The sequence below is a fragment of the Caretta caretta genome, unplaced genomic scaffold, assembly GCF_965140235.1.
Source record: "Caretta caretta isolate rCarCar2 unplaced genomic scaffold, rCarCar1.hap1 Scaffold_32, whole genome shotgun sequence".
Classification (NCBI taxonomy): Eukaryota; Metazoa; Chordata; order Testudines; family Cheloniidae; genus Caretta; species Caretta caretta.
Window position 1 is genome coordinate 21,268 of NW_027439746.1, and position 23,920 is coordinate 45,187.

The 23,920-nt window shown below is 67.2% G+C and overlaps 1 protein-coding gene and 1 long non-coding RNA gene across 2 annotated transcripts; one reads left to right on the forward strand and one right to left on the reverse strand.

The window, feature by feature from the left end:
* Nucleotides 1-59: 59 nt before the first annotated feature.
* LOC125628902 (uncharacterized) lies at nt 60-1,929 on the reverse strand. Its single transcript, XR_012666365.1, has 3 exons — nt 1,827-1,929; nt 834-1,036; nt 60-131 (listed from the first exon to the last, which is right to left on the reverse strand). It is a non-coding gene; the product is annotated as an uncharacterized LOC125628902 (long non-coding RNA).
* A 266-nt stretch (nt 1,930-2,195) lies between these two features.
* SEZ6L2 (seizure related 6 homolog like 2) lies at nt 2,196-23,687 on the forward strand. Its single transcript, XM_048852473.2, is given in 19 exon segments — nt 2,196-2,448; nt 5,337-5,528; nt 5,998-6,309; nt 6,482-6,615; nt 6,895-7,087; nt 7,679-7,864; nt 8,025-8,193; nt 8,567-8,693; nt 8,695-8,731; nt 9,261-9,455; nt 10,190-10,328; nt 10,584-10,780; nt 11,066-11,260; nt 12,289-12,480; nt 12,781-12,972; nt 13,505-13,573; nt 14,760-14,877; nt 15,122-15,218; nt 22,115-23,687. Coding segments are annotated over 19 exon segments (2,841 nt in total). The 5' UTR covers nt 2,196-2,381; the 3' UTR covers nt 22,145-23,687.
* The last annotated feature ends 233 nt before the right edge of the window (nt 23,688-23,920 follow it).

A 23,920-nucleotide genomic window follows, 5' to 3' on the forward strand; every position in this document is an offset into this window, starting at 1 on the left:
GTCCGGAAGGAGCGACGAAGAGTTCGAGGCACCTCTGGTCCCGTGTCAAGGGGAAAAGGAGACTAAGATTTGCATCCACTCAGTGAAGACATTGTGGTGACTATTCAAATGGCCAATCTTGCTCTGGGCATCTGAGTCAGAATGGGAAGAAATATGGTTATTTGTGGGATTTACCAGCAGGAAAATTCCCTGAATAACGCCAGAAAAAAGGGCATTACCAATTGCTCAGGTCAAGGTGAACTTCCCAGGGGCAGGGAGCAACAGATCGGCTGCCCCGGTGCCCCACACATCCGGTGAGGGCGCTGTGACGTGGTGAGTGCAGACCTGCTGCCCACATGCCCGTCGCCGTGTGGGTTGAGCCTTTTGGCTGCGGGGTCCATTCCCTGCTTCTTGGGGCACTTGTGCAGCATTAGCCCCGACGTTACCCCACAGGAACCTGCGGTGAAATCCCCCCATGGCCATGGCAAACCCGGTTCATGCAGGTAACTGCCCCGCGTGGAACAGTGGCCACGCAGGCGGGCGGGCTAAGCAGCCACATGGGCGGGGGTGGCGGGCGAGGTCAGTTTGCGGCACTGGAGGGGAAAGCCGATGGCAGGAGACCGGGAGGCAGAAAACGAAGGTCGTTGGTTACGTCCACACTACGAGCACTGCTCCGCACAGCTGAAGGCCCTTGGCCATTTTCTCTCGGGGTTATCCACCGCCCCGGGCAGCCGGAGCTGGGTCCAGGGAACAATTCCTCCACCCGCCCCCCGCGCCTCCACTGAACTGCGCGCAAGGATTTGATTTTGCTCAGCAACCCTTGATTTCACCGTGCCCGTCCAGCCCCAGCAGACCTGTTTCCCAGGAGAGCGGCCGGCTGAGACGACATTAGCAGCTGATGTCCGGTCGTCGGCTCGGTCCTGGGGGCTGGTGACCATCGTTATAAGGCGTTCGCGTTTGGAATCTCAGCACGTGAAATCGGGTTTCCCCCATTTCTTGCGACCGTGAACATAGAAACAGATACAAAATGGTGCTGAAAATCCCTCCTTTTGGGCCACTGGGAAAATTAAATTGAAAAAAAAAAGCTTAAAAATAAACCATGTTGGTGCCCGGTGCAATGCTACAAATAGACCCTGAGTTTTGCCCACGCGCCAGACGGCTCTGGGGGTGTGAATCTGAGGTCAGTGTTCAGTAAACCAGCGTGTGGCGGGCCCAGGTCCTCCCTGCCCCCCATTTCCAAACACCAGCACTGAGAACAGCTGGGATGGATCAGAAGGAGTCACCCCAAACCCATGAGCAGAGGGTCCCGCCAGCTAAGAGTTAGTGGAATATGGCCAGCCCCAAGGCCAATGGGAGTTAGGAGCCAAAGGATGCTTGAGGATCTGGGCCACGAATGGTTTGATGGTTGGCACAGAAGAGCAAGTCCTGAGCTCGGCCGGTGACCACTGGAGAAAGGACAATCAGCTCCGGCCCACCAGCCCAGAGAGTCCTCGCTGCTCCAGTCACGTACCCCGGGGCGGCCTCTCCCCCAGAGAGACATGGGGTGCCCCCAGCAGAACGACCCCACTCACTGCCATCAGGCAGAGCGGGTCAGTGCTGGGGCAGTGGGTCATCGTGGAGGGCTGAATTTGGGGGATCTCAGTGGCCAGGCCTGGGCGAGGGGTGGGTGTTGGGGTCCCCCCTGCTGTGGTCCTCTCTTTTGGAGGCTCACAGGGCAGCTTTGCACATGGTCTGGCCTTGGTGTGCGGGGCTGGGGAGACCGTCCGGGGACGTGAGGGGGCTGCAGGTCTGGGCCCTGCTCTGGGGGGCAGGTTCCTGCAGCCCCGTGGCCAGGCTGGGCTTTGCACCTGGAGCCGAAGAGGATCCTGAGTCCGATTCGTTTTGCCAACCAATCTGGGGGGACCTGGCGCGTTTCTTCTGCAGCCCTCTCCAGGGAGCCCGCCCCGGCCGCGGGCACAGCCGCAGGGCGCGCCCGCCCGGCCTCGGGCGACGGTCGCCCGGATGGTGCCTGGCATGGCTTCGTGGCGCAGGGGAAGGGGCTCTTCCATTGCCCAGGCCGCGCCAAAGGCCCGGGAGGCTTCTCCTGCCTGGCACCGGGCAGGGGGGTGGGGGTCCCGCGGCGGGCAGAAGGGAGGCTGCGGGGCCCGGGCCCGAGGCAGCCCTGCCCCCAAGGGGACAGCGGTCCCACCGCAGGAGAGCAGCCGGGATCCGGCCCCGGGGGGCGCCCGGTTGGGGGGCCCCGCAGCGCGGGGGCGGCGCCGGGGAGGCGGGGGAGCTGCCGAGCGCAGTTGGCAGCAGCCCCCGCCCAAGCCGGCGGCGCCGTCCCCTTGCAGAGGCGCCCGGCAGCCGGTGCAGCCGCGGCGCAGAGCCCGGGAGGGGCGGCGGGTCTGCAGACACCGGCCATGGGCTGCGCCGGGCCGCTCGCGTCCTGGCTCCTGCTGCTGCTGGGCTCGGCGCCTCTGCTCCCAGGTCGGGGGGCTGCGGAGCGGGGGGGCCGGGGGAAGCGCGGCGATGGGGGGCGGGAGGGGACCGGCCCTTTGCGCGCGGCTGGCTGGGGAGGAGAGGGGGCGCCTGGGGGTCGCGAAGGGGGCGCAGGTTTGGGGGTGCGGAGGGGATGGAAATGGGGGGGGCGGGTGTAGGGGGACGGGAAGGCAAAGGGAGTGGGGGGTTAGTGAACGGGTGACTCACTATCATTGGGGGTGCCAGACCCCTAGCGAGGCATGGAGCCATCAGGACCGCCAGGACACCCCAAGCAGCGCCCCCATGTTGGCTGCGGGGTGCCGGTGGATGGAGATTGTGGGGGTCAGGGCGCAGGATCGAGGGCTGGGGGGGCTGGGCAGGGGCTATGCCACGGGCAGAGACCCGGCAACGAGAAGGGGCTGTTCTGCGTTGCCCCAAGATATGGGGCAGGAACCCAGGTGTCCCTCCTAATTCCCAAGCAATTTCCACTGGATCCAGCCTCTCCTGCCTGGGCACCTCGGCCTGTCCCCTCTGGGGGGCGCCGGCTCCCACCCACCCTGGGGCAGGGCCTGGCGAGGTCAGGGGGGCAGGATGGGCCGGGGAGCAGGGCCTGGCTGGCTCAGGGGGGCGGGTTGGGGCTGGGGCAGGGCCTGGCTGGCTCAGGGGGGCGGGTTGGGGCTGGGGCAGGGCCTGGCTGGCTCAGGGGGGCGGGATGGGCCGGGGAGCAGGGCCTGGCTGGCTCAGGGGGGCGGGTTGGGGCTGGGGCAGGGCCTGGCTGGCTCAGGGGGGCGGGTTGGGGCTGGGGCAGGGCCTGGCTGGCTCAGGGGGGCGGGTTGGGGCTGGGGCAGGGCCTGGCTGGCTCAGGGGGGCGGGTTGGGGCTGGGGCAGGGCCTGGCTGGCTCAGGGGGGCGGGTTGGGGCTGGGGCAGGGCCTGGCTGGCTCAGGGGGGCGGGATGGGCCGGGGAGCAGGGCCTGGCTGGCTCAGGGGGGCAGGTTGGGGCTGGGGCAGGGCCTGGCTGGCTCAGGGGGGCAGGTTGGGGCAGGGGCAGGGCCTGGCTGGCTCAGGGGGGCAGGTTGGGGCAGGGGCAGGGCCTGGCTGGCTCAGGGGGGCGGGATGGGCCGGGGAGCAGGGCCTGGCTGGCTCAGGGGGGCAGGTTGGGGCTGGGGCAGGGCCTGGCTGGCTCAGGGGGGCAGGTTGGGGCAGGGGCAGGGCCTGGCTGGCTCAGGGGGGCAGGTTGGGGCAGGGGCAGGGCCTGGCTGGCTCAGGGGGGCGGGATGGGCCGGGGAGCAGGGCCTGGCTGGCTCAGGGGGGCGGGTTGGGGCTGGGGCAGGGCCTGGCTGGCTCAGGGGGGCGGGTTGGGGCTGGGGCAGGGCCTGGCTGGCTCAGGGGGGCAGGTTGGGGCAGGGGCAGGGCCTGGCTGGCTCAGGGGGGCGGGATGGGCCGGGGAGCAGGGCCTGGCTGGCTCAGGGGGGCGGGTTGGGGCTGGGGCAGGGCCTGGCTGGCTCAGGGGGGCAGGTTGGGGCTGGGGCAGGGCCTGGCTGGCTCAGGGGGGCGGGTTGGGGCTGGGGCAGGGCCTGGCTGGCTCAGGGGGGCAGGTTGGGGCAGGGGCAGGGCCTGGCTGGCTCAGGGGGGCGGGATGGGCCGGGGAGCAGGGCCTGGCTGGCTCAGGGGGGCGGGTTGGGGCTGGGGCAGGGCCTGGCTGGCTCAGGGGGGCAGGTTGGGGCTGGGGCAGGGCCTGGCTGGCTCAGGGGGGCGGGATGGGCCGGGGAGCAGGGCCTGGCTGGCTCAGGGGGGCAGGTTGGGGCTGGGGCAGGGCCTGGCTGGCTCAGGGGGGCAGGTTGGGGCAGGGGCAGGGCCTGGCTGGCTCAGGGGGGCGGGATGGGCCGGGGAGCAGGGCCTGGCTGGCTCAGGGGGGCAGGTTGGGGCAGGGGCAGGGCCTGGCTGGCTCAGGGGGGCGGGATGGGCCGGGGAGCAGGGCCTGGCTGGCTCAGGGGGGCAGGTTGGGGCAGGGGCAGGGCCTGGCTGGCTCAGGGGGGCGGGATGGGCCGGGGAGCAGGGCCTGGCTGGCTCAGGGGGGCTGGGCCGTGTCAGGGCGCCGGGGCTGGGCAGGGATCCCTGTTCTCTCAGGGAGCCGCATCCTGTAATGTGCCACGTTCAGAGCAATTAGCATCTGGCCGGCAGCTGCCCAGGCCTGTCACCCGCCTGCCCCCCGCGGGCCGGGGCTGCCACAGCCGCGCTCGTCACATCAGCCCAGCCGCGCGTGTGGGGGACAGACAGCGCGGAGCCCCTCGCTCCCGACCGGCAGGGCTCTGGGGGCAGGACTGGGCTAGCGGGGGGCTGCGGGTCGGGAGTGAGGGGCACCGGCGGGGCTGGGGGGCAGGACTGGGCTAGCGGGGGGCTGCGGGTCGGGAGTGAGGGGCACCGGCGGGGCTGGGGGGCAGGACTGGGCTAGCGGGGGGCTGCGGGTCGGGAGTGAGGGGCACCGGCGGGGCTGGGGGGCAGGACTGGGCTAGCGGGGGGCTGAGGGTCGGGAGTGAGGGGCACCGGCGGGGCTGGGGGGCAGGGCTGGGCTAGCGGGGGGCTGCGGGTCGGGAGTGAGGGGCACCGGCGGGGCTGGGGGGCAGGGCTGGGCTAGCGAGGGGCTGCGGGTCGGGAGTGAGGGGCACCGGCGGGGCTGGGGGGCAGGGCTGGGCTAGCGGGGGGCTGCGGGTCGGGAGTGAGGGGCACCGGCGGGGCTGGGGGGCAGGGCTGGGCTAGCGGGGGGCTGCGGGTCGGGAGTGAGGGGCACAGGCGGGGCTGGGGGGCAGGGCTGGGCTAGCGGGGGGCTGTGGGTCGGGAGTGAGGGGCACCGGCAGAGCTGGGGCATCTCTCTCTTGTTTAACCCCTTGCTCCTCAGGGCTGCCGCTGAAGGATGAGACCCCCGTGAGCCCCTCCCCGCAGCTACAGGCCTTGTCGCTGGGGGGCCCAGCTGGGGGCTCAGCCCTGGGGGGCTCCGCGCCTCCCCCTGGGGTCCCCGAGGGTCTGTCCGAGCTGCTGCAGGGCGTCCTGCTGAAGAAGGAGTTTCTGGGGCAGGCCGAGCCCCCCCACGGTGAGTTCCCCTTCCCCCCCGGCTATGTGTGGGGCATGGGGGGCTGGGAGGGTGACACTCCCTGGGGGTGTTCTGTGGGGGGGGGTCTGCATTGTGCTGAGGCGGTAGGAAGTAGAGAAGAGGGGGAGGGAACTGGGGGCAGGGGAGGCTCCAGGGGAATGGGTGGGGGGCTGGGGGAAGGTGTGTGGGATCAGTGGGGGAGGGGGAGCAGGTGGACGCTGTGGGGTGGAAATAGAGGAGGGAGGGGCACATGCATGGGGGTGGGGGGCTAGGTGAGGACTTGGGGGAGACGGGGGGCTGGGGAAGTGGGGTAGATGGGTGAGGTGGGTGGGGTGGCTCGGTAGGGGGCTGGGGAAGTGGGGGCAGATGGCTGGGGGGCGCAGGAGAGATGGGGTGGGATGGCTCAGTGGGGGGTTGGGGGAGATGGGGGGCTGGGCTGCTCTCACCGCCTGCCCCCCTCTCCCCCCAGGCAGCCCCTCGGCCCCGCGACCCCCGGCCTCCCCATCGCCCCCTCAGTGCCTGAACTCCGGGGTCCTCGGCCCGGATGCGGCCTCCCCGCTCACCACGGCCGTGCTGCCCCCGCAGCCCACCGCCCCGGGGGCCCCCAGCTTCCTCACCACCCCCCCGGGCTCCACCGCCGCCCCCCTGCGCCTGCTGCCCCCTCCTGCAGGGGGCGATGCGGGGGGCCATGTCGCCATGACAACCTACGTCCCTGAGGGCGACGAGGAAACCACGACAACGCTCATCACTACGACGACCATCACCACGGTGCACGCGCCCGGTGAGGGGGGCCCTGGTCCTCTAGGGGCTTCAGGGATTGGCTTGTGGGGAGGGCAGGGGATGGGGCAGGGGCTTTCCCCTCTAGGGGGCGCTGACCCCAGGGCAGGAACTGGCCAGCTCGTGGTGGGGAGAAGAATTCCAGTTTTGTCTGACTCAGTTTCCCCTTCCCACAGTCCTTTGCAGTAACAACATCTCGGAGGTGGAGGGCTACGTGGAGTCCCCGGATTATGTGGGGGCCGCGTTCTACGGGGGGCTGGACTGTACCTACAGCATCCGGGTCTACATGGGCTACGGGGTCGAGGTGCAGGTAAGGGGGGCAGGAAGGAGGGAGGGGGGGCTGGGAGCTGGTTTGGCGGGAAGGGGTGTTGGCAGGGTGGGGGGAAGTGAATGGTGGGGGCTGGACTGGGGGGGCAGGAGAGGCCAGTCCGGGGGGCTGAGGATGTTGGGGGGCTGAGCTGGGGAAGTTGGGGCAGGAGGCGATGGGGGGACGTTGGGGGGTTGATCTGGCCCAGGGTGTGTTGCGGGGTGAGGGGGCGCCAGGGGGCTCCGGGGTCCTGGGTTCTGACCCTGCCCCCCGACCCCCCAGGTGCAGACCCTGAACCTGTCCAAGGATGATTCCCTCACCGTGGAGGGGCTGGGCGGCGAGACGCCGGCCGTCCTGGCCAACGAGTCCCTGATGGTGGAGGGTCAGGTGATCCGCAGCCCGACCAATCAGGTGCTGATCCACTTCCAGAGCGACCACGCCAGCGCCCCCAGCGTCTTCAAGTTTCACTACCAGGGTAAGGGCCGCCCCTTTAATGAGCAGGGGGCGGGGACTCTTTCCACCACCCCTTTAACGGTTGGGCATGGACATTTGCCCCCACCCCTTTAAGGGGTGGGCGTTGGATCCTTTCCTCTGCCCCTTGAACGTTGGCTGCCGTCCCTTTAAGAGGTGAGTGCTTGAAAGGCCCCCCCTTGTCTTAAAGGGGATGATAGGCTGACGGGGGTGAGTCCTGCCGTCCTTGTCCCAGGTAGAGGATGGGGCGAGTCCCCCATCCCTTTAAGAGAGGGAGGGGAGGAGGAACAAATGTACCTTCCCTTAAAGGGGAGGAGTGAATCATGGTGTCCCTTTAAGAGCAAACAGTGAGATGACTCTCTCACCGTCCCTTTAATGAGGGCCAAATGCAACCAATGTTCCTCTACCGTCCCTTTAAGAAGCCAAGCACCATGGGAGTTCCCCGCACGCTCCAGCTGCCCTTTAACAGGCGGCTCCAGAGTAAAAAAAAAAAAAAAATGTTTTTTTTGGTCCCCCAGACAGTTATTTCCTTTCGGTTTTTGTCCTCCAGACGGAAAAGGTTTTCTTCTCCTCACCCGTGTCTCTCCCTCCCCAGCTTTTCTGCTGAGCTGCGGCTTCCCCAGCCGGCCGGAGAACGGGGCCGTGAGCGTCACCGACCTGCACCCCGGCGGTGCCGCCACCTTTAAGTGCGAGCCGGGCTTCCGGCTGCGGGGGGAGGAGACCTCGATCTGCCTCAACGCCAGCCGCCCCCACTGGAGCCGCCCCAGCCCCGCCTGCCAGGGTGAGCCCCGCCCCCGCCGGGGCAGGGTGCAGGAGGGGGGGCTGGGGCACGCGGGGGCTGGGGGCAAGGGAAGGCCCAGTGGGGGGTGAAATTGCGGGGACAGGGGGGCCCTGCGGGGGGCGCCCCGGCTCCGCGCCTCACCCCCTGCCTCTCCCCCCAGTGGCCTGCGGGGGGGCCGTGCGGAACGCCTCCCACGGGCGCATCGTGGCCCCCGAGGGGCCGGGCGGGCGCGGCACCAACCTGACCTGCCGCTGGCTGCTGGAGGCGCCCGACGGGCAGCGCCTGCACCTGCATTTCGAGCGCCTGGCGCTGGACGAGGACAACGACCGGTGAGCAGGCTGGGGGGCTGGGCGGTGACCCCCAATAACTGGGGGGGGCCATGGGCGAGGGGCAGGAGAGTGGCGGGAGTTGGGGGGGGCCGGGGGGCCGTGGGCGAGGGGCAGGAGAGTGGCGGGAGTTGGGGGGCCGTGGGCGAGGGGCAGGAGAGTGGCGGGAGTTGGGGGGCCGTGGGCGAGGGGCAGGAGAGTGGCGGGAGTTGGGGGGCCGTGGGCGAGGGGCAGGAGTGTGGCGGGAGTTGGGGGAGGGGGCAGGGGATGCGGGGGGAGTTGGGGGTTTGGACAGGGCAGGCGGCGGCAGGGGGCTGGGCGGGGGTGGGGGCGCAGGCCGCGCCCCCTGACCCCCCTGACCCCCCCGGCCCCCCAGGCTGGTGATCCGCAGCGGCAGCAGCCGGCTCTCCCCCCTGATCTACGACTCGGACATGGACGACGTGCCGGAGCGGGGCCTGCTCAGCGACGCCCAGTCCCTCTTCCTGGAGCTGGTGTCCGAGAGCCCCGGGGCCCCCCCTCATCCTGGGGCTGCGCTACGAGGGTGAGACCCCTGCCCCCCGCCGGCCCCCCCGGCCCGCTCCACGTGGTCTCCGCCGGCCCCCCGGCCTGCTCCACGTGGTCTCCGCCGGCCCCCCGGCCTGCTCCACGTGGTCTCCGCCGGCCCCCCCGGCCCGCTCCACGTGGTCTCCGCCGCCCCCGCCGGCCCCCCGGCCCGCTCCACGTGGTCTCCGCCGCCCCCCGCCGGTCCCCCGGCCCGCTCCACGTGGTCTCTGCCGCCCCCCGCCGGCCGGGCCGGGCACCCCCCCCTCCCCGCTGCCCCCCGCCGCCGGCTGGGCCGGGCACCACCCCCCCTCCCCGCTGCCCCCCGCCGCCGGCCGGGCCGGGGCACCACCCCCCCCTCCCCGCTGCCCCCCCGCCGCCGGCTGGGCCGGGCACCACCCCCCCCTCCCCGCTGCCCCCCCGCCGCCGGCCGGGCCGGGCACCACCCCCCCCTCCCCGCTGCCCCCTGGCGGCCCAGCCCGGTACCCGCAGCCCCCTGCTCTCTCTGACTCGGCTCCCCCTGCTGGCAGCCTTTGACGAGGACCGATGCTACGAGCCCTTCCTGGCGCATGGGAACTTCAGCACGTCGGACCCGCTGTACCGGGTGGGGGCGCAGGTGGAGTTCGCCTGCAGTGCCGGCTACATGCTGGAGCAGGGCCCGGCCACCATCGAGTGCGTCGACCCCTCGGACCCCCACTGGAACGAGAGCGAGCCCACCTGCAAAGGTAACGCCCCCCGCTCCCGACCCGCGGCCCCCCCTCCCCCCCGCGGGGCCCCCCCCTCCCCCCCGCAGCGCCCCCCGCTCCCGACCCGCGGCCCCCCCTCCCCCCGCGGCGCCCCTCCCCCCCGCGGCGCCCCCCCGCTCCCGACCCGCAGCCCCCCCCTCCCCCCCGCGGCGCCCCCCGCTCCCGACCCGCGGCCCCCCTCCCCCCCGCGGCGCCCCCCCGCTCCCGACCCGCAGCCCCCCCCTCCCCCCCGGCGGCCCCCCCCTCCCCCCCCGCGGCGCCCCCCGCTCCTGACCCGCGGCCTCCCTCCCCCCGCGGCGCCCCCCACTCCCGACCCGCAGCCCCCCCTCCCCCCGCGGCGCCCCCCCGCTCCCGACCCGCAGCCCCCCCCTCCCCCCGCGGCGCCCCCCCGCTCCCGACCCGCAGCCCCCCCTCCCCCCGCGGCGCCCCTCGCTCCTGACCCGCGGCCCCCCTCGCTCCCGACCCGCAGCCCCCCTCTCCCCGCAGCGTCCCTCGCTCCCGACCCGCAGCCCCCCCTCCCCCCCGCGGCCCCCCCCTCCCCCCGCGGCGCCCCCCGCTCCCGACCCGCGGCCCCCCCTCCCCCCGCGGCGCCCCCCGCTCCCGACCCACGGCCCCCCCTCCCCCGCGGCGCCCCTCGCTCCCGACCCACGGCCCCCCTGCGGCGCCCCTCGCTCCCGACCCGCAGGCCCCGATGACACTGATGCTCTCCACAGCGCTGTGTGGGGGGGAGCTGTCCGACCCGGCCGGCGTGGTGCTCTCCCCCGACTGGCCCCAGAGCTACGGCAAAGGCCAGGACTGTGTCTGGAATATCCGGGTGCAGGAGGAGAAACGGGTCCTGCTGGACATTGAAATGTAGGTACCACCCCCCCCCCCCCCAGAAACCTTCCTCCTTCCCTTCTGTCCTGAGCCGCCAAGCCCCCCCAATTTTTCTGCTGTCATGACCCATTTCCCCCCGTCATCCCACTTCTCTCACCAACTGTGCTGTCAGGTATCCCACCACTGACACCAATGTACCCCATCGCTCCCCTCTGACTCCATAACCTCCCATTGCTGCCCTGGTCCCCGGTCTCACTCTCTAGCCTCCTGACACCCTCCCACCCCCCACAGCCTAAACATCCGGAAGAGCGATGTGCTGACGGTGCTGGACGGCGAGGACCTGACGGGCCGGGTGCTGGGGCAGTACATGGGCACCCACCCCCGCTTCCGCCTCTACACCTCGGCCAGCGCCGCCACGCTGCAGTTCCAGTCGGACCCCAGCGACCCCCTCTTTGGCCTGAGCCAGGGCTTCCTCATCCGCTTCTCCGGTAGGGCCCATACAGGGGGTCGGCGAGGCAGTGGGGGTGGGGGGAGGTTAAGGAGGGAGGAGGAGTCGGCTGGGAGGGGGTACAGAGGCAGCAGGGAGGCACAAGGGGGTCAGATGGATGGGGGATGAGAGGAATGAGGGCAGGGGACAGGAGCGCTGGCGGGGGGGTTCTGAGGCAGCAGGAGATGAGGGGTGGGAGGCTGAAGGGGGATCCAGGCTGGAGGAGGGTGGGGGCCAGGGGGTGGCAGGAAGGGAACCCTGCCCCCCCTCACCTCTCCACCCCTAGAGGTGCCCCGGAACGACACGTGCCCGGAGCTGCCAGAGGTGGAGTTTGGCTGGCGCACGGCCTCGCACGCGGCCGCCATCCGGGGCACGGTGCTCACCTACCAGTGTGAGCCGGGCTATGACATCGTCGGCTCCGACATCCTCACCTGCCAGTGGGACCTGGCCTGGAGCAACAGCCCCCCCACTTGCCAGAAGAGTGAGTGATCCCTGCCCCCCATCTCTCCTGGGACCCTTAGTCCCATGGGCTGCCTTTGGATCCCACTACTCCCACCAATAGCGCAGCCAGGCATCCCAACCCCCAGTGGGTCTGAGTTTGGATCACACCTCTCCCACCAATGGCATGGCCAGGTATCCCTCTGTCCCTCCCATTCCTGTCTCCTCACCATGATCTACTTCCTGCCACTTCCTCCCCACCCCCCGTTATCCCTTGGCTACTTAACAGGGTAGCCTGGTAACCCCATTGCTACTGCAGCACAATCAGGGATCCCATAGTACCAACAACAGAGTGGCCGGGAGTACCAAGTCTCCCAGCCACGACGGCCAGCCATCCCACTGCTACCAATAGTAGCACAGCTGGGTATCCCACTACTGCCACCAGTCCTTAGGCTACCTCAGGCTGGGGCTCAGTGCTAAGGTGCCTGCCTTTTGCACCAAAAGGGGGAGTCCACTCCCTTTCCTGAGACCCATCCTAGGGCTCACCCTGTCTGGGGAGAGCCCATGCCGGGGGAGCAGGAGAGAGGGACCTGCCCCTGTCTGAGGCTCAGAGCCAAGCTTCCCAGTTGGAATCTCAGCACAGTGCCAAAAGAGTATCCCCTCCCTACAATGAGACCCCCTGGCCGGGGGTGGTGCAGTGAGGTATCCCACTTCTGCCACCACTACTGAACAAATCCCCAGCTAGGGCTGGAGGCCAGGTTGTGAATTCAAATCCCATCTCAGACGCAGGAAAAGGGGAGCGTCCTTTCCTCCTGCAGGGGACCTTAGCCACAAAGTTCCAGGTTGGGTATCGTACATCTCACACCAGTGATGGTGTTGTGGCCCCTGCCACCATCCCAGGGGCGAGGTCACGGCTCCCGCCACCCAGGCCAATGAAAGACTCTTGGGATCCCACTGCAGCCACCAGTTTAGTGCTTCAGTCCAAGGTCGCGGCTGAGTCTCTGTCCTGACTTGGGGGAGCCCGAGTATGTGTCCGGGTGTCTCATACCCTGTTGCTTCCTCCCCCCACAGTCGTGAACTGTGCTGACCCGGGGGAGATCGCCAACGGGAAGCGAAGCGTCTCAGACCGACGCTTCTCCATCGGCTCCCACGTCCAGTACTTCTGCCACGAGGGCTACGTGGTGGAGGGGAGCAGCACCCTGACCTGCTACAACCGCGACACTGGAACCCCCAAATGGAGCGACCGCGTCCCCAAGTGTGTCTGTGAGTGCAGGGGGCTGCGGGTGGGGAGTGAGGGGCACCGGCAGGGCTGGGGGCCTGCGGGTGGGGAGTGAGGGGCACCGGCAGGGCTGCGGGTGGGGAGTGAGGGGCACCAGCAGGGCTGGGGGGCTGCGGGTGGGGAGTGAGGGGCACCGGCAGGGCTGGGGGGCTGCGGGTGGGGAGTGAGGGGCACCGGCAGGGCTGCGGGTGGGGAGTGAGGGGCACCGGCAGGGCTGGGGGGCTGCGGGTGGGGAGTGGGGGCGCCGCAGGGGGGCAGCGTCGAGGGCTCTCTCTCTCTGGCAGTGAAGTACGAGCCGTGTCTGAACCCCGGCGTCCCCGAGAACGGCTACCAGACGCTCTACAAGCATCACTACCAGGCGGGCGAGTCGCTGCGTTTCTTCTGCTACGAGGGCTTCGAGCTCATCGGGGAGGTGACCATCACCTGCCTTGCGGGGCACCCGTCCCAGTGGACCAGCCAGCCGCCCCTCTGCAAAGGTACCGCCCCCCGGCCTGCCGTGCCCCCCGCTCCCGACCCGCAGCCCCCCGGCCTGCCGTGCCCCCCGCCCTGCCCCCCCGCCGTGGCCCCGCCCTGCCGTGCCCCCCGCTCCCGACCCGCAGCCCCCTGCTAGCCCAGCCCTGCCCCCACCCAGCTCTGCCGGTGCCCCTCACTCCTGACCCGCAGCCCCTGATACCCCAGCCCTGCCCCCCCAGCCCTGCCGGTGCCCCTCACTCCTGACCCGCAGCCCCCTGCCAGCCCTGCCTCCACCCAGCTCTGCCGGTGCCCCTCACTCCTGACCCGCAGCCCCCTGCCAGCCCAGCCCCCCCCAGCTCTGCCGGTGCCCCTCACTCCCGACCCGCAGCCCCCTGCCAGCCCAGCCCTGCCTCCACCCAGCTCTGCCGGTGCCCCTCACTCCCGACCCGCAGCCCCTGATACCCCAGCCCTGCCCCCCCAGCCCTGCCGGTGCCCCTCACTCCCGACCCGCAGCCCCTTGGTTCTCCTCTAAGTCTTTCTCTGCTCTGTTCTCAGTGGCGTATGAGGAGTTACTGGACGACCGGAAGCTAGAAGGTCATTTAAATTACAGGCACAAGGGGCTCCGTAGGTGGCTCTGTGGGGCTGGGAGCGGGGGGGCTCAGTGGGGGGTGCTGTGGGGCAGGGGGGTCAGCGGGGCGCACTGTGGAGTGGGAGGCTCAGCGCGGGGTGGCAGGGAGCAGGGGGGCTCAGCAGGGACGCTGTGGGGCAGGGGGCTCAGTGGGGGGCTCAGCGGGGGGTCACCGTGGGGCGGAGGGCTCAGTGGGGGGCGCCGTAGGGCAGGGAGCAGGTGGGCTTGGGGGGGCACCGTGGGGCAGGGGGCTCAGGGTGGGGCACCATGGGGCAGGGGGCTCAGTGGGGCAGGGAGCAGGTGGGCTCGAGGGGGCACTGTGGGGCAGGGGACTCAGCGGGGGACACCGTGGGGCGGGGGGCTCAGCAGGGGGCTCAGCATGGGGCGCCGTGGAGCAGGGGGCTCAGTGGGGCAGGGAGCAGGTGGGCTCGAGGGGGCACTGTGGGGCAGGGGGCTCAGCGGGGGGCGCCGTGGGGCGGGGGGCGCCGTGGGGCGGGGGGCTCAGCGGGGGGCGCTGTGGGGCAGGGGGGCTCAGCGGGGTGCGCCGTGGGGCGGGGGGCTCAGTGGGGGGCTCAGCGGGGGGCGCCGTGGGGCGGGGGGCTCAGCGGGGGGCTCAGCGGGGGGCGCCGTGGGGCGGGGGGCTCAGCGGGGGGCGCCGTGGGGCGGGGGGCTCAGCGGGGGGCGCCGTGGAGCAGGGGGGCTCAGCGAGGGGCGCCGTGGGGCAGGGGGGCTCAGCGGGCGGCGCTGTGGGGCAGGGGGGCGCCGTGGGGCGGGGGGCTCGGCGGGGGGCTCAGTGTGGGGCGGGGGGCTCGGCGGGGGGTGCCGTGGGGCAGGGGGGCTCAGCGGGGGGCGCCGTGGGGCGGGGGGCTCAGTGGGGGGCTCAGCGGGGGGCGCCGTGGGGCGGGGGGCTCAGCGGGGGGCGCCGTGGGGCAGGGGGGCTCAGCGGGCGGCGCTGTGGGGCAGGGGGGCGCCGTGGGGCGGGAGGCTCGGCGGGGGGCTCAGTGTGGGGCGGGGGGCTCGGCGGGGGGCGCCGTGGGGCAGGGGGGCTCAGCGGGGGGCGCTCTCCCCTGGCCGTCACTGCTGGTCCCAGTGCGACACTCGGGGATGCTGCAGGGAACGGGACAGGGATGCTATGATGTCATTGGTTTTGTCCTCTCTGATTGGCCGCCTGTCTCTGTGCAGTCACCCAGACAACAGACCCCTCCCACCAGATGGAGGGGGGTAACATCGCCCTGGCGATCTTCCTGCCAATCATCCTGGTCATTCTCCTGATTGGCGGCATTTACGTCTATTACACTAAGTAAGTCACAGCCAATGAGGACAGAGGGTGTGGCAGCTGGGAGGCAGGGCTTGGGGCTCTTAAAGGGGCAGGGTGATCATTGAGGGCGGGGCTTTGGAGTCTTAAAGGGGCGGGTTGGAATGGGGGTGGAATGATATTCGTTGGGGGTGGAGCTGGAGACTCTTAAAGGGGCGGTGGCCCTGTCGCCCGTGGGGCGGGGCCGGGTCCCCCGTGTGGTTCTCACCCCCCCACGTCTCTGTGCCAGGTTCCAGGGCAAGTCCCTGTTTGGCTTCTCCAGCTCCCACAGCTACAGGCCCATCACCGTGGAGTCCGACTTCAGCAACCCGCTGTACGAGGCTGGGGTGAGTCGCCCCCCAGGGCGTCAGGCTGCCAACTTCCTAATCGCACGAAACCGAAAACCCCCTCCCTGATGCCCCGCCTCCTCCCCGATGCCCCGCCCCCACTCACTCCAGCCCCCTTCCCTCCATCGCTCGCTCTCCCCCACTCTCTCTTTCACTGGGCTGGCGCAGGGGGTTTGGGTGCGGCAGGGGGTGCGGGCTCAGGGCTGGGGCAGGGGGTTCGGGGTGCAGGCTCCGGGAAGGGGTTTAGGGTGTGTGGGGGGGTTCCGACCTGGGGCAGGGGGTGTGGGGCACAGGAGGGAGTTAGGGTGCGGGAGGGGGCTCAGGGCTGGGGCAGGGGGTTCGGGGTGCGGGCTCCGGGAAGGGGTTTAGGGTGCGGGAGGGGGTTCCGACCTGGGGCAGGGGGTGTGGGGTGCGGGAGGGGGCTTGTCACGGAGTGTGGGGGAGTCCAGGCCCTGCACCCCTCTTCCTGGGATCCACTGAGACTCTCAGCCAGCCAGTAAAACAGAAGGTTTATTGGACAACAGGAACACAGTCCACAACAGAGCTTGTGGGTACAACCAGGACCCCTCAATCACGTCCTTCTGGGGGAGCAGGGAGCTTAGACCCCAGCCCTGGGGTTCCCTGTGTTCCTCCCCCCCAGCCTCCCAACTGCCAACTCCACTCACCCAGCAGGTTCCCTGCTGCAGCCTCTGTTCACATTCCCGGGCAGAGGTGTTACCTCCCCCTCCCCCTCCCGGCTCAGGGGACAGGCTCTCAGGTCTCCCCTCCCCAGGGCACATTCCCAGGTCAACACTCCCCCCTCCCTGCTGCGTCACATCCTCACATCTCTCCCCCCTTCGAGACTGAACTGAGCGGGGTCACTGTGACCAGTGACCTGGGGAAGTTCGGGGCCCCCTCTCCGGGACAGCGCATCCGCTATCAGGTTGGCACTTCCCTTCACGTGGACCACGTCCATGTCGTAATCCTGCAGGAGCAGGCTCCATCTCAGGAGCTTGGCGTTGGCTCCTTTCATCTGGTGCAGCCAGGTCAGGGGAGAGTGGTCGGTGTACACGGTGAAGTGCCGCCCGAAGAGATAGGGCTCTAGTTTCTTGAGGGCCCACACCATGGCCAGGCACTCCTTCTCGATGGCCGCGTAGTGTTGCTCCCGGGGTAGCAACTTCTTGCTCAGGTACACGATGGGGTGTCTCTCCCCCTTTTCATCCTCCTGCATTAACACCGCCCCCAGTCCCGTGTCGGAGGCGTCGGTGAACACCACAAAGGGCTTGTCAAAGTCTGGGTTTGCCAGAACTGGGCCACTGACCAGAGCCTCCTTCAGCGCCCGGAAAGCCTCCTGGCACTGCTCGGTCCAGACCACCTTGTCTGGCTTCCCCTTCCTGCATAGCTCAGTGATGGGGGTGGCTATGGCGCTAAAGTGGGGCACAAATCTTCGGTAGTATCCTGCCATCCCAATAAAGGCTTGGACCTGCTTTTTGGTGTGGGGAGTGGGCCAGTCTCTGATCACCTCCACCTTGGCTGGTTCCGGCTTTAGGCGGCCGCTCCCCACCCGATGGCCCAGGTAAGATACTTCCGCCATCCCCACCTTGCACTTCTCCGCTTTTACAGTCAGCCCAGCCCCCTGGAGTCGGTCCAGCACTTGTCTAACCTGGGACACATGGTCCTCCCAGGTCTGGCTAAAGACACAGATGTCATCAATATACGCCACGGCAAAACTCTCCATCCCCCTCAGGAGCTGGTCCACCAGGCGCTGGAAGGTGGCCGGCGCTCCCTTGAGGCCGAACGGCAGGGTCAGGAACTCATAGAGCCCCAGAGGGGTGATAAAGGCCGATTTCAGCCGGGCATCTGCATCCAGCGGCACTTGCCAGTAGCCCTTTGTAAGGTCCATGGTGGTGAGGTACCGAGCTCCTCCCAGTTTGTCTAGGAGCTCGTCCGGCCTGGGCATGGGGTAGGCATCAGATACAGTGATGGCATTGAGCTTCCGATAGTCCACGCAGAACCGGACCGACCCGTCCTTTTTGGGGACCAGCACCACCGGCGAGGCCCAAGGGCTGGCCGATGGCTGGATCACCCCCAAAGCCAGCATGTCCCGGACCTCTCTTTCCAGGTCCTGAGCAGTTTTCCCTGTGACTCGGAAGGGGGAGCATCTTATCGGCGGGTGCGACCCTGTCTGCACCCGGTGGACAGTCAGATTAGTGCGTCCAGGCTGGTTGGAAAACAGCTGTCGGTACGGATGCAGCAGCCCCCTGACCTCAGCTTGCTGGGCAGGGGTTAGCTGATCCGAGAGGGGAATTGTTTCCAGGGGGGAACCAGCTCTGGTCCCAGGGAATAGATCTACTAAAGGGTCATCTCCCTGCTCTTCCCACTGTCCACACACGGCCAACACCACATTCCCCCTGGCATAATATGGCTTCATCATATTCACATGGTACACCCGGCGGTGGTGCGCCCGGTTCGACAGCTCCACCACATAGTTTACCTCATTGAGCTGCTTGACGACCTTGAAAGGGCCCTCCCAGGCGGCCTGTAGTTTGTTCTTTCTCACTGGGATGAGAACCATCACCGGATCCCCGGTGGCGTAGGCACGGGCCCTTGCCGTGCGGTCATACCAGACCTTCTGCTTCTTCTGGGCTCTGGCCAGATTCTCCCTGGCCAGGCCCATGAGTTCAGCAAGTCTCTCTCGGAAGATCAGGACATACTCCACCACTGACTCTCCATCGGGAGTGGCCTTCCCCTCCCACTCGTCTCTCATCAGGTCCAGGGGGCCCCTCACCCTCCTTCCATATAACAGTTCGAAAGGCGAAAATCCGGTAGACTCCTGTGGCACCTCCCTGTACGCGAACAGCAGGTGAGGTAAGTACTTGTCCCAATCCTGTGGGTGCTGGTTCATAAAGGTTTTCAGCATCATCTTTAGCGTCCCGTTAAACCTCTCCACCAGCCCATTGGACTGGGGGTGATAAGCTGAGGCCCAGTCGTGCCGGACCCCACATTTCTCCCACAAGCACCGGAGCAGGGCCGACATGAAGTTGGAGCCTTGGTCTGTCAAGACTTCCTTGGGGAACCCCACTCGGCTGAAAATGGTCAGGAGCGCATCGGCCACGGTGTCTGCTTCAATGGAAGCTAAGGGCACTGCCTCGGGGTAGCGGGTGGCAAAATCTACCACCCCCAGAATGTATTTCTTCCCCGACCGGGTCGTCCTGCTGAGAGGCCCCACGATGTCCATGGCCACCTTCTGGAAAGGCTCCTCTATGATGGGCAAAGGTCTCAAAGCCGCTTTCCCCTTGTCCCGGGCCTTCCCCACCCTCTGACAGGGGTCACAGGATCGGCAATACTGCCGGACCGTGGTAAAGACCCCGGGCCAGTAAAAGTTCTGTAGCAACCTCTGCCGGGTGCGCCGGATTCCCTGGTGCCCTGCGAGAGGGACGTCATGGGCTAGGTACAGGAGCCTGCGGCGATACTTCTGGGGGACCACCAGCTGCCTCCTGATCCCACAGGACTCTACTTCCCTTGTGGGAGCCCATTCTCGGTACAGGAACCCCTTCTCCCACAGGAACCTCTCCTGGCAGCCTCTCCTCATGGTCCGTACCACCCTGAGGTCGGCCAGGTCCCTGAGCTTCCGCAAGGAGGGATCTTTCCTCAACTCGGCCTGGAACTCAGCAGCTGGGGAAGGGATGGGGCCCGGTTCCCCCTCAGTGGCCAGGTCTGAGGCCTCAGCCTCTCTGAGCCGTGCCCCTCGGCCCTCCCTCCCCACCAGGGTAGGGTCCTGCGCCTCCGGTGCGGTACCCTCCCCGAGGTCAGGGAGCAGTGGCCCTCGCCGGCTCTGGCTACGGGTCACAACCAGGGCGGTCTGGGGCTTGCTTGGCCAGTCCTCTAGGTCTCCCCCCATCAAAACTTCAGTGGGCAAATGGTGGTGTACCCCCACATCCTTGTGGCCCTCCTTGGCCCCCCATTTCAGGTGTACCCTTGCCATGGGCACCTTAAATGGGGTCCCGCCCACCCCTGTCAGGGTCAGGTAGGTGTTGGGCACCACCCGATCTGGGGCCACCACCTCGGGCCGGGCCAGCGTCACCTCCACACCCGTATCCCAGTATCCATTGACCTTCCTCCCATCCACCTCCAGGGGAACAAGGCACTCTCTCCGGAGGGACAGCCCCGCGCCCACCCTGTAAACTGAGCGCCCTGAGTCCAGAGTCTCCAGCCCTCTGGTGGAGCTGGCCTGGGGTACTCTTCCCTCCGGGGCAGGTGGTAAACTGGCAGCCCCCCTTGCCTGGGTCGTCTGCCCCTCGTCCAGCTGGGTCCCTACCCAGTTAACCCTGGGTAGGTTGGGTCTGCTCAGTTTGTCCCTGAGCCCAGGGCACTGGGACCGTACGTGGCCTCTCTGGCCACAGTGATAGCAGCTCAGGTCACGTTGGTCCCCTCGAGCGGGTCGGAGGGGCCCGACGCCAGGCGTTCCCCTTGGGAGGGGGTTCTCCCTATTTCCCCGCTGGGAGGCCCCCTGGTGACTCTCTCTCTGCATCGGGGGGGGCCTGTTCTTTTGGGACTCCTCCCGGCTACCCCCTGACCGACTGTTCACAAACTCGTCGGCCAGCTGCCCTGCGTGCTGGGGGTTCTCGAGCTTTTTGTCCACCAACCACAGCCTCAGGTCGGAAGGGCACTGTTCATACAGCTGCTCCAGTACGATTAGGTCAAGCAGGTCCTCTTTAGCTCGGGCCCCCGCTGTCCACTTGCGGGCATACCCCTGCATCCGGTTGGCCAGTTGTAGGTAGGTGACCTCAGGCGTTTTACGCTGACTCCGGAACCTTCTCCGGTACATCTCGGGGGTCAGCCCAAACTCACGGAGCAGGGCCTGTTTGAACAGTTCATAGTCCCCTGCCTCCGGCCCTGTCATCCGGCTGTACACCTCCACGGCTTTGGGGTCCAGTAAGGGGGTGAGAAACTGGAGCCTGTCTGCAGGGTCAACCCTGTGCAGCTCACAGGCATTCTCAAAGGCCGTCAGGAAGCTATCTATGTCCTCCCCCTCCTTACGCTGGGCCAGGAAGCACTTATCAAAGTTCCTTGCAGTCTTGGGTCCCCCCTCACTCACCACAGCCGGGGCCCCACTGCTCTTCAGCCTGGCCAGCTCCAGTTCGTGCTGTCTTTGTTTCTCCTTCTCCTCCTGCTCATGTTGACGTTGTTTCTCCTCATGTTGACGTTGTTTTTCACGATCCTCCAGCTCCCTCATTTTCATCTCCCTCTCCCATTCCAGCCGCCTCCGCTCCAGGGATGGGGAGCTCCGCCGGGAGGATCCCCTGCTGGGTGCTGGGGTCAGGGTGCCCTCGGTATTCGCTGGGCTTCCCCCAACCCCTCCCCCAGACATAGGTAGGAAGGGTCTCGGGATGTCCTCGGCAGCAGTCTGACCCCTCCCAGCCCGGTCAGGCCCCAGGGCCCACGCTGCGTCTGCCGGGCGGCTCCCCTCAGGGACAGGGATCGGGTCATCCAAGCGATCCCTCTCCTCCAACTGGGCAATCAGCTGTTCCTTGGTGGACCTCCCGATGCGCAGCCCCCTCTGCCTGCACAGCTCCACCAGGTCACTCTTAAGGCGTTTAGCGTACGTCTCCCCGCTGGCCACTCGCAGGCCGGGCAGCTTCCCACGGTTTCCAGGAAAAGCCCTTAGTGTGCCAGTCCTTCTTGAGGTCACCACCTCTTTGCCAGGGTCGAGCTGCAGACTCCTCCGCCCCTGGGACTGCTCGCTGCAATCCCCCGGGGGACCCTGTTACTGCAAAAGTCTTTCTCTCTGGTCACACATTCCCAGGGGTTAACCGCCCCCCGAAACCGTCTCTGAATCTTCAGCACGCCTGGTCCCCGTCAATTCCCCTTCGTTTTACTGTTCCCCAGTCACTTACTGCAGGAAGCGCCGTTCACGGGGTGCAGTAGATCCCACCGCTGCCACCAGTTGTCACGGAGTGTGGGGGAGTCCAGGCCCTGCACCCCTCTTCCTGGGATCCACTGAGACTCTCAGCCAGCCAGTAAAACAGAAGGTTTATTGGACAACAGGAACACAGTCCACAACAGAGCTTGTGGGTACAACCAGGACCCCTCAGTCAACTCCTTCTGGGGGAGCAGAGAGCTTAGACCCCAGCCCTGGGGTTCCCTGAGTTCTTCCACCCAGCCCCAAACTGAAACTAAACCCACCCAGCAGGCTCTCTCCTGCAGCCTGTCTTCACATTCCTGGGCAGAAGTGTTACCTCCCTCTCCCCCTCCCGGCTCAGGTGACAGGCTCTCAGGTCTCCCCTCCCCAGGGCACATTCCCAGGTCAACACTCCCCCCTCCCTGCTGAGTCACATCGTCACAGGGCTCAGGGCTGGCGCAGTGGGGCTAAGCCAGGCTCCCTCCCTGCCCTCACGCCGCGTGGCTCCCATAAGCAGCCGCCATTTCCGGCCCCTTGGCAGATGGGCCGGGGGCTCTGTGCTGCCCCGCCCACAGGCGCTGGCCCTGCAGCTCCCATTGGTCACGGTTCCCAGCCAATGGGAGCTGTGGAGCTGGTGCTGGGGGTGGGGCAGTGCCCGGAGACCCCTGCCCCCCGGGGACATGCCCGTCGTCGCCGGGAGCCGCGTGGGGCCGGAGCAGGCAGGGAGCCTGGGTTCGCCCCACTGCGCCGCTGACCGGACTTTTAACAGCCCAGAGCCACCGGGGTCCCTTTTCGACCGGGCGTTTCGGTCAAAAACCGGACACCTGGCGACCCTAGGTGGGAGCCCCTCCCCCACTGTATCCCCCCGAGGGGGAGGCCAGTGTGGGCCGGGGGCTGTGTGGGGGGAGCTATTGGCTGAGGGGGATGGGCTGGGAACAGATGTGGGGGAGCGGAACGGATGGGGAGGCTCTGAGTCCCCAAGTGACGCTGTGTTTCCCCCCTCTCTGCCCCCCAGGACACCAGGGAGTATGAAGTGTCCATCTGACGGGCCGTGTGCCCCGTCCGGAGCGAGGGGGCGTCTGGCGGAAAGGAAGAGACGACGTGGGGGGGGGTTGAGGGGGGGCAGCGCGTGGTGGCGGGGCCCTGTCCTGTCTCTCCACTCCCCCCACCTCCCCCTCTTTGTACATATCCAGGTCCATGTGCCAACGCTCACACTTTTCTGCTTCGGTAATTAGTTAATTAATTTATAACCCCGCCCCCGGGCTCATTATTTATTTATTTATTTATTTATTCATTTATTTACTCACTCCACCCTGGCCGGCAAGGTGCGGGGTCTGTGCCGCCCCCCTCTCCCCCCCTTCCAAGGCCGACGGGACGTTGTCGGAAACCCTGCAGTGACAAACCACCCCACCCCGGTGCACGTCGCAATCGTAGGCCCACCCTGCAGTCACAACAATGCACAAAGCCCTGCGGCCCGCGGGGCCCTGTCGTAACGAAGGGGCGCGGCCGCCTTGGGGTTTGCAGGAGACCCTACAATAATATATTAGCACGCAGAGCTCTGGAGCATGGCGTAGGCCACCTGAGAGACCACCCAATAACAAACCAGGCCTCTCCCCCCTGCCCCCGTCTTGTGACGCTGTCCTTCCCTTTAAGGGAAAAGCCAGGGGGTATTTATCCCTTGCTCCTTGTCAGGATCCCCTTCAACAATAAATACCTTCCCGTCTTTTATACCGTATCCCTTTAAGAGTAATCAGGGTAGGAGGTTGTAGCTCTTTAAGGGTAAAAATAATTCCCCATCGCTCCTTTTAGGCATAAAATGCAGGGGGTAGTTACTCCTGAACTCATCCCTTTGAGGGTAAAACAGGCAGGAGGGCATTTATTTTCACAGTGCTCCTTTAAGGCTAAACATAATTGTTAATCATTACCTTTAACAGTAAAACACTGGCCCATAGATATCCCTAGAACCCACCCCTTTAAGGAGTCTAAAAAGAGACAGGAGGACACTGAATTAAACATCATCCCTTTAAGGATAAAACATAGCTACAACTGACCTCTTCCCCTTTAAGGATTAAAACACAGGAGGATATTTAGTTTAATAGCATTCCTCTAAGGATAAAACACAGGGGGGATATTTACTTCTATGTTCACCCCTTTAAGGACAAAAAGCAGGAGGACACTTCTCCTCAAAGGGATGCTGTTCAAAGTGTCCTCCTATCTTTGTTATTCTTAAAGGGATGGGTACAGCTGTGTATATCCCCTCCCTGTGTTTTGTCCTTAAAGGGACATTCGCACAATGAAATGATGCGAGACCGTGACATTGCCTTTAAAGATTGACATGTAGGAGGATACATATTCTTCTGCTACGTCCCTTTAAATGCCTTTCACCCCGGGGGCGGGTGGCAGGTGGCAGGGATCGGCTCTTCCCCAACACACCCGCGTCCCTGGTGGCTCACTCTGGGGCAGGACTTGCTGGGGGGGTAAGGCCCCTCCCCCTCCCGTGTCCCCCCTTCCGCCCCCTCCCTGCATTGTCCTGGTTTTCCATTCGCTTTTATTTTGGAGCAATAAATAAAACTGCACCATTTGTAAAAGCCTCGGGGTCTGCGTCTCCTGGTGCCTGGGGGGGCGGACGTAGGAAACAGCTGGTCCCCTGCCCTGGGGCCCAACGGAGCTAGTGCCCCCTGGTCAGGCAAAGCCCCGTGTCCCATCCCCCGCTGCCTGGAGCCAACCAGCCCCAGCCCGCCCCCCCGCCCTGACGGAGATCAGGGCCCCGTCACGCCTGGCTCTGCAACCCCCCCCCGACGGAGATCAGGGCCCCGTCACG